This window comes from Columba livia, chromosome 14 (genome assembly GCF_036013475.1).
Source record: "Columba livia isolate bColLiv1 breed racing homer chromosome 14, bColLiv1.pat.W.v2, whole genome shotgun sequence".
Classification (NCBI taxonomy): Eukaryota; Metazoa; Chordata; class Aves; order Columbiformes; family Columbidae; genus Columba; species Columba livia.
In genome coordinates this window covers 7,583,522-7,592,857 of record NC_088615.1, presented here as the reverse complement: position 1 = coordinate 7,592,857, position 9,336 = coordinate 7,583,522, and the positions used below count along the sequence as shown (strand labels likewise).

Below are 9,336 nucleotides of genomic sequence, written 5' to 3'. Positions count from 1 at the left end.
TCGTGTTGAGTGTTTTGCAGAGAAAGGGAGTGGGTTTGCTGTGCTACACGTGTGTGTTACAAAATGTACAATTGGTTATTGAAATTGAAGTGCTCAGTTTGAGAAGCTGTCACGATGGGGTTTTGAGGTGACGAAGATCCAGACTAGAATGAATTTGCTACGTTCCACTCCAGAGAAACTGTACGTCTGGTCACTTGTTATTGGGCGCAAATTCCGTCCTGAGGTTTTGTGTGTGACTCTACAGAGAGAAACGCGATTGCTCCAGCGTATCCTGTCCCCTCTCCGCATCAAAACGAAGGGAAAACCTTAGCTGATAATTATACCTCCCCCCACCCCCTTTGGTTTAAAATCTTTAGAGTCAGTATTTTGTCCATATCTTGTGTTTTGGAGCAACTTTGTAACTGCTTGAACTGATGCATGTTTTGTTTTTTTCTGGTCTGGGGGCAAGTTACTCAGGGCTAAAACACTGCTGTTTATCAGACTTTGCATTGCACACTTATAATTCTGATGTCAGTTTAGCATTGCTGAGGGTCTGTGTGTTTGTACATCCTATGCTGCCGCTGTTCTGAGCTGAGAACTTTTCTTTTGTATGGTAGCCAGGAAGAGGTTTGCACTGTGGAATTTTAAAAGCTCCAGAAAACTGCGAAAGTGCCCCAGTGCTAGAAAAGGACCGTACTCGGTAAACTAACAGTGTTCATGAAAGGAGTAAAGTATCCAAATGCTCTTTAAAAATTCAGAAGCCAGTAACAGAATGAAGTTATTGTAGCTGAAGTCTAGGAAATCTTGCATCTAGTCAGGTCCATTAATTGGAATAAGAGCAGAAGGTCAAGTCATTAATTTGTAAATTCTTGTTAATAATTTTTACAACCTTGCACATAATTTAGATACTGTAGAGCTGATTAAAACTAGCAATAAAAGGGCTGGAAAAATTCCCATCAGCTTTCAACTGCCAGCAATACATAATTCAATCCTGGTACAAAACCTGTAAATACAATTGCCAGAATTTCACAGCTTGCTCGTGCAGAAGCTGTTGCTGTTGGGGAGTTCAGCAGAAGGCACTGTCTGGAATGGCTGTTTTGGGCTGGCTGGCTGCTTTGGAAACCCGTGTGGCGTGGGGAGAGTTAACGTGGTGGAGGAAACACGTGTGGGGGCAGAGCAAGGAGCAGCTCTGGGGGAGGAGGGTGGGAGAGAGTTGGGGAGCAGCCGCTGGGCACCGGGCTGGGGTTCAGTCAGCACCATGAGGAGTCAGATCGACCTGCTGGCCACCGTCACGGTTCTGGGAGCCCTGGAGCAAGGTAAATGGCCTTTATATGTTTGGTGGTATTAACGTCATTATATTAAACTCGATGGAACTTGGTTTCTGTATGTTGCTTAGGAATGAAAGTCGCTGTTTTCCAACGTGGTAAAATGATGCAAATGTTTGGCCGTTCATAGTGGAAATGTCATGCCTGAGGATGTTCGTCGTTTAATAGAGACTTAAATGACTTGCAAAAGTCAAAGCCAGCATACTAAGGAAATGAAATTTGAATTTTACTTTTAAAACCATTTAAACAATAGAATGTCTTTGAAATATTTTCTGTGTAGGTAGTTTGTAACTTAGAGTGCCTGGAGGTAGCCAACATAAAGGCAGGTTAATAAATGTGCTGATGAAGAGGTCAGTGTATATATCATATGTATATGGAAAAGAGCATCAAAAATACGTGTATTTCTTCTCTGTTCAGTGTTCAATGTTCAATTCATAGAGCTGAGCTGCAGGGAGCAGGTGACAAGATGAGTTGACAGCACACAGTAATCTGGAAACTAATGCAAGCCCTTCTGGTCAGAAATAGATGCAGACATGTTCAAAGAAACTCAGCAACTTCTTGTCCTTTAAATAGATGTGTTTGGTTTAAGCCGTTTAGCGAGAAGTAAGAGGTTTGCCAAGCTCTGTCCGCTTTTGTGTTTGAATGTGGGTCCTTTGGGCAAAGGCCTCACCCCGGGCCTCAGGAGGTCAGGATGCTCCCCTGCCCGGGGTGGGCACAGAGCCCCCATGTTATTAAAATCATCACATTTCTGTGAGGGAAGGCTGCTGAATAACTGAATTATTTCACTGTAGAGCTATCAATCACACCTCTTTGCTCACAAATGGATGTGAATCTCTCAGCAGTCCGATGTATTTTTAGCCATCAGATTATAAATCTCTTAATATAAGTACTATTTAAAAAACAAATACTCTACTTGAAGAATAAAGATTTCTGATTTAGCAGTAATTTCCCTCAAAACATTTACAGAGAAATAGCAACTACAAATGGAAGATACTTCAGTCTTATGAGTTTTTTTTGTTATTAATCTAGGTGGGGATGGAGAGAGTGTTTAATGTGCGAAGAGAAGACATAAAAACTTGAATTTGAGTTATGGAAGCATTGTGAAGCCTTTTCCTTTGGGAAACTCTCAGTAACCAATCCCTAGATAGCAGGTTTGTCTCACATAGGTTTTATGAGAACTTCAAGTATTTTTTAAAGGTTGCATCATTCTATGGAAACCATATGCAGGCGTGAAGCCAGCAGATAAATAGCAAGCATTAGCACCCTCTTACCTGTGGTCAATCGGACAAAGCCTCATTTTATGGTCTCTGCATGGGAAGCCAAGGAGCAATAGCAAAATAGCCTGTGTTTCCTTTCTCTCCAGTAGTAAGAAATGTGTGTGCCGATGTCACCTTGATTCAGAGCTGTGCAGTAGCTTTACTTGCTTGTTTTGAAAGGACATATTCTGTATGTGAGCCACAGATCTGAGATTCAATCGGAGAAGGCAGAGCACTGACAGACAGATGTGCAGCGATGCACAAATGCCCTTCCATCACATCCTGCTGTAGGAGACACAATTTCATGTCTGAGCTTAGTACAGTGTTGGTTGAGTTTTATTTTCTTCTTAATACTCTGGGAGCCTAGAGTTCCCACATTCTTTCAAATAACTTTCCTCTTTTTCATTTAGTTATGCTCAGTTCAGCAAAGCTCTGAGCTTAGTGCTCTGTAGATACCTGCCCTGTGTTGAGTGCTGTACCAGAGCAGAACAATGCTGCTATAGTGATTATTTCACCACAGAGCTTGTTTGCCAGGTTCACTCAAATGTGACCGATGTCAGCTATGATATGGTTTGAAAAGTTTGTGGACATAATCAAATGGAGAGCGAAGGTCTGGCTGGAACTTCCACTGAGGAACAAAGCACAGGGAGAGCTCAGCCCCTATGAGCCGTGTGGAATCCACACGTTCAACCTCAAGACATGAATCATAAAAAACTAGTTCAAAAGGCCCTGCAAAGTAGATTGAACTATTTTCTCTGAAAGTCCATGCTGAGGAGGCTTATACTGTGTTTTCATTCTGAGAACTGCTTTTGGAGGATGATTCTTGATCCTCAGTGCTCCACTCACACACCAGGCTGCAGGACAGCTGGCTGTCCTCCAAAGGCTCCTCTTGGACGGTTGTTGGATGTATTATCCATCCTCAAGCACAAGGGATCTGTTGCAGGACTTGCAGGGCTTGCCCTGTATCCAAGCAAGATGTTAAGCATAGACTTGATGGAGAAATTGGGTGTGAAGTTATTCTTACCATGCCCATCAGCCATAGGAATGCTCTGTTAGGAAGGGTGCGGATGGCATGAAGCAGACTAAGAGTGTTGCCCAGCACAGTTGAGCTTGTACCTGAGCCAAAGCTGCCCACGACACAGGAGCTTCAGCTCAGTCTGTTTCTTGAGAGGTGGCTGGGGTGAGACCTTGCGAGCATTAAACAGATGTGTAGGAGCAATGTGCTTATGTGATGTGAAGAGGTAACAGGATGGGTCAGGTTTCATCAGCTTTTTCCCAGAGCTCTGCCAGCTGCTGCAGAACGGCCCGTTGTGCATCACCCATACCGGGCTGCCTGGTTGCACACAGGATGCTGTGCTGCATCCCGGACCATAATCCTCCCCCTCCACATCATCAGCATGCTGCACACAAACTGGGACTGGAACCCACTTGTTTCTCCCTGCCCTTCTCTCTCAGCACCTCTCATTTAGGGCTGGGTCACTGCACACGCTGTGCAAGACACTAGAACACTCAGATGTTTTCTTAATGAAAGTGTGTGTTTAAATGAATGATATGTTGTGTAATACGCAGGTCACATAACATCAGATTATTTACGTTCCTAATTCCCTTTTCTTCTGCATATGTTCTAATGCTTTTCTGCAGGCACACAAGGATCTGTCTTGTCTTTAATCTTGCAACATCTGCCCCTGCTTTTCCCTTCTCTATCCTGCCGTTCCGCTTTGATCTTTGTTAGAATGACAGTGTGCCAGGCAGTCCTTGCAGCCTCACTCCTTGTCTCTCTGTTCAGTGCTCTGAAAATATTGCTACGTTAGGACCTTGCTAATCCAAGTGACTCACTTAGCAGCGTGCAACACAGCCCCCAAAGTCATTGTTTTTATAATTTAGTTTTCTTCTACATGAAAACTCTCATTTTCAATAAATGCAGCAATATAGTAGTGCACCTAAATAAAAACACTTGACACATCATCAATCACCTGTAGGACTAAGGACTCTCATCAAACAGTCCAAATCTTTGTATTAACAAGTTTTCATCATTTTGAAGTGACTTTCCATGTCCTTGACGAACATACGAAGGAGCGATGTAGCAGGCGCTGGGTTAGTACCTTGACCCAAATTTGGCATGGGATGGCAGTGGTCACGGGCAGCACGTCTGCTCCTTCAACTGCTCAAACCTTGGGGCTGCACGGCAGGAAGGAAGTGGAAAAAATAATCATCCCTTCCCCACTTCTTTCTATTGCCATGATTATGAGCATCTCTAATTGACTCAATGATGTGCCACTGCTTCAGGTTCCTTCACGCTGCTCCGTGACATGGGGCTGTCCTTGCACAAAGCTTTGTGCCCGCTGTGTGTAGCGGGAGGCGCTACACGTCGTTCCCAGCAGACTGGCTGAGGGTGTACTAATGCTCCAAATACAGAGCGCAAGATTAAAAAACAGTCATGGTTCAGTGATGGGGTGTGGACTGAGGGTGGTTTTAACGTGCGGTACTGACCTTCCTGGGTACGTGCGATGTGCCGGGGAGCAGCGCCGAGGGCTTTGCTGCTGCAGGAGTCCATGCAAAGCACCCGCCAGCACGTGGGCTCTGCGGTACGCGTGCTCTGCTGGGATAACCAAATACGAGTTTAACGTACGAGCCTAAAATAAATGGCACGTTTATTCCAGGTTGTGTGTGACAGCTCTGGACTATGAACCCAGATGCTATCAGCTCTTTTCCTCGAACCACTTACTTGACTCCAAGTCAAATAAGGCTTGGCTAAAAAAAACGCTGCTGGGTTCTTACCATTCCTGTGTTCTTTTTTCTCTTTTAGCCTATTTTGCACTGCAGGTGATCTATGCCCGGCGGAAGTACAAGATATCTCCTCCTGAGACAACGGGTCACCCTGAGTTTGAGCGGATCTTCAGAGCTCAGTAAGACTTTGACTTTTTTGTGGTGGTTTCATCTAGATATGACCTGAGTCAAATGGCACTACAAGGAAAGACAGAAGTCACCTTCAACTCACCTTTTCATTTATTTTTCCTAAAACTAGATTATTTTGTTTAAATGCTCTGTGTGCAGAGGTCTGAGTTCTGATTTGGAGCACTTTGCTCTGGCTGGAGTGTTTCTGTCCATCCACAATAATCCTCCTTCTGGCATTGTGAGAGGCAGCCAAATTACAAATTAGTGGCTGTACGGAAGAGATGCTGAGCATTAATGCATTATAACTATTAACATGAATGTTGGCTCTGAATGGTGAGAGCAGCTGAAGATGTATTAATAACCTAATATTTTCCTGTAAGTTTTTGCGGTTGGATTGTAGCGAAGGACCTTGCTGGCACAACCAGCTACCAGGACGTTGTTATTTTCTTTATTTAAGCCATTGTAGTGTGAAATCTGGCACTTGCAGGCCCATGCCCAGGGCTGTTTCTTTTTGCTCTGTTCCTATGGAGAGTGCAATGCTGGAGCTAAACTGGAAACGTTCAAAGATCCCTCTGGCTTCCAACAAGCAGCAGATTCCGTCTTTCATCTCAGTCGTGCTGCTTTGCAAGTAATTGAAAGGAATTGGCCAGCGCTGGATTGAAGGGTGGCTCGAGCACGGCACTAAATCCTGAACAAAGCAGCTGCGTTTACTTGCCAGAGCGCAGGGAACATTTGTGGAGTGACAAATACCCGCTTGGGTCCTTTTGCGATGCAGTGAAAGGCCGGACTGCATGGGAGGCACCAGCCTCTGCTGGCTGGGTGGCTATTGATGAGGCTTTTAGTTAAATACCAGGCTGTGCATTAACGAAGTCGTGCTGGGGAAGCCCTCTGCTATATTCTGCAGGGATGGCAACCTTGAGGATCTTGAGTTGGAGAAGGTATTTCTTCATTGTGGGCTTTTTCTTCTCTTTATTCTTTTCCCAGGGCACAAAAGGATAATTTGTTTTGATAGATTAAAAAAAAAAGAGGGGAAGAAAGGTATTGATTTATTACTCGTGGAAACCTGGCAGTTTCCTCTCACTGAGGCTCAAACGGGATTTGCAGCATAAGGTTCTTCAGACTTTTTCCAGCTCCCAATCTGGCTCCATCCCCTGAGGCTTGGTAAATTTTTGGCCAAATTTAAGACTGCAATTTTGTATTGCTTAGGGAATGGCAAAATGCAGGAAAAATCAAGAAACAAAATCAATGTCTATAATAGCACAGCTCCCACCATCCTTTCTTACAGAAAATCTGTGGTTTTGTCACAACAAGAAAAAGGAAGAAAGCCTGGCTGCAGATCTGATCGCTTTCTGCTGAATTAAATCTAGGAAAAGGTTTCTTCTTGGAGCAGGACTTGCTGACACCCCAATCTGAGCTGTGCTCACCCAAGGGGCAGAGAACACTTTTGTTAAGTAATGTGAAGGAACCTCTACCCTGGCACGGTTAAGCTGTAGTTGCGCTCGATGTCGGGAGGCACGATGCATGGGAACGAGGACAGAGCCTGCCCAGGGTTCAGCAAAGACAAATCTCCATCTCAGCCATGGCTCGTCATTGCAGGGTCCCCGTGAATGTGGGTGAGCTGAACACCATGTGTTGTTTGGTGCTTTTCTTCTCTCAAATCCAGATATTGGGTGTCCTTGGTTGCAGAAAAGGCCCTGTCTCCCCAGCACAGCACAGCAATGCCTTTCGTTGACCCTTGCAGTTTGCTCCAACATGCATTTCTGGTCCCAGCTAACTGGTCTCTGATGTATAAGGATGCAGTTTTAACTCTCGTCTGTGGTTCTCACCAGGGCTAATTGCTCAGAGTACTTCCCGATCTTCATCTCTCTCCTCTGGGTTGCTGGAATCTTCTTCCATCAAGGTAAGGGGTGGTGGTGGTAAACTCTAAACCACACGCACAAGCCAAAAACACCCCTACTTAAATCCCACTGTGACTCAGGCACATCCTCTCTGTTCCCATGAGGCTGTTACCTGGGGAAAGCAAAGTTCCCCTGTGGCTGGATGGACCGAGGCTGAGCTGTCCCCTGCCCAGAGGAGAGGTTTGGTGGCATCGGCAGCCCCGTGCTGCTTTGCCAGAGCCCAGCTGTCCCCTCCTGCATCTCTGAGATGAGGTCGGGCTGATGTGGGGTACCAGGGTGGTGGTGGGGCAGGTCTGTCCTTCAGGGGCTGCTGCTTCCCGCTGCCCCAGGTAAGGTGCACACTGAAACAGAGCTGCAACATGATACCCAAATCGCTACGTCAGAATGAGAAACCGTAACTCAAACAATTAGTCATCCCCTGTCCATCCTGTACCAAGTGGGTTTAGGGGATTCAGCTGCCACCGTGGGGAAGACACAAGGAAGGAACATGGAGGATGGCAGCCCTGCAAACCCAAGTCCCAGGGCAACTTTGAGGGGCAGAGAAGTTCATTCCTCACAAAAAAGGAAGAAAGAAAAGCCGTTTAAACACCCCTAGCATTTTAACGCCGAGTCCTCTGAGTTTGGTTCTTGTGGCCGTGCCCTCATCTGTTGGGTTAGCGGGCAAGTGGGTGGCTGAGCTGGGCTGCAGCTCCAGCAGCGTCTGGGGACCCCCAGCCCCATCGGGTCTCGGCTCCTCTCTCCCCTGCAGGTGTGACTGCGGTCTGTGGGCTGCTGTACCTCTACACCCGCTTCAGGTACTTCCAGGGATACGCTGTGGCCGCAAAGGGACGGTTAGTATCCAGCTAGGGCTGCGGGCACTCCAAATGAACCCAGGCACACTGGGTGCAGGATGCATCCCCTGGGGCATGTTTGCAACCCTCTTCCTCCCCTCCTGCTCCCGCATGCTTGTGGCCCCACCAGCTCTTCCCCAGAGGAGGAGGATGGAGATGCTCCATTTCCCAGCTTGCCTGGCCATGTCCCACAGTGTTTTCTCCCCACGCAGGTTGGGGCCGCTGTACACCAGCGCTCGGCTGCTCTGGCTGCTGCTGGGGCTGGCGCTGGCCGGGCTCCTGGCACATTTCTTCCTGCCCAGCTCCTTGGCATGGACGGCAGCGCTGGCACGGCCCCTCCAGCTGCTTGGAGCCTGGTGAGCAGGGCCAACTCTCCCAAAGCCCTCTGTTCAGCTTGGGTGGAGGGGAGGGAGTTGCGTGACATGGAGACCAAGTATCTTCCCAGCTTTGTGCTTACCTTTGAAGGGAGGTGGTCCTGGCCCTCCTCTGCTTGCAAAGCTGCACTCTGCAGAAACAACCTCCCTTCTAGCAAGCAAATGCTGCCCAGCATCTGCAGATGGGCTTCACGTCTGTGTTTTGTAGCACTGTCTGCTCTAAAACCTCTAACGCCTTTGGCTCCGAGTTGACCCGCACACTGTTGTTTCTCCTCCTTACTGCTGTAGTGGGGTGTTGAAAGATCACACCATGAATGCACAAAAAATAAATTCCTCCTCCATAGACATCACCTGTGATTGTCAAAGGCACTTGGGGACCATGTGTGAGAACAGCTGAAGGGCAGGGGAACGGGCTGCAGGGGAAAAGCTGCTGCAATTAAAATTAATTTTATTTATTAATTTTATTTATTAAGCCATTATATAAACTTTGGGGGAAAAGCCTGGCTCTAGTACAAATGCTAATGTCTGGGTTTGGCATTGATTTGAATGATTGTGACTTGCCCTGATTTCACTTCTCACCAAACCTCTCTCTAGATGTCAACCCCGCTGCAAACTGAGGTTTTGCACTTAACTAAAGCAGCCAGCACCCAGGCAGCATGTGGGAATAATAAAACAAACAAACGTATTTTGTAAGAGAGCTGTTTCACAACCGCGTTCTCGAGCATTCAGGTGCCCAAACACCTCCCTTGCTCCGCCCCAAGGAAAGAGCTGACCAACCT

The 9,336-nt window shown here is 46.8% G+C and overlaps 1 protein-coding gene across 2 annotated transcripts; it reads left to right on the top strand.

Moving 5' to 3' along the window:
* The first annotated feature begins 1,161 nt into the window (after positions 1-1,161).
* Positions 1,162-9,276, top strand: LOC102098046 (leukotriene C4 synthase). 2 transcript variants are annotated; one of them, XM_065029819.1, is made up of 6 exons: positions 1,162-1,295; positions 5,367-5,466; positions 7,285-7,355; positions 8,102-8,183; positions 8,396-8,539; positions 9,152-9,276. In XM_065029819.1, coding segments are annotated over exons 1-6 (456 nt in total). In that variant the 5' UTR covers positions 1,162-1,237; the 3' UTR covers positions 9,153-9,276. The 2 variants fall into 2 exon arrangements, with proteins under 2 accessions (XP_064885891.1, XP_005503465.2); XM_005503408.3 differs by lacking the exon at positions 9,152-9,276 and having other exon boundaries at positions 8,396-8,681.
* Positions 9,277-9,336: the final 60 nt, after the last annotated feature.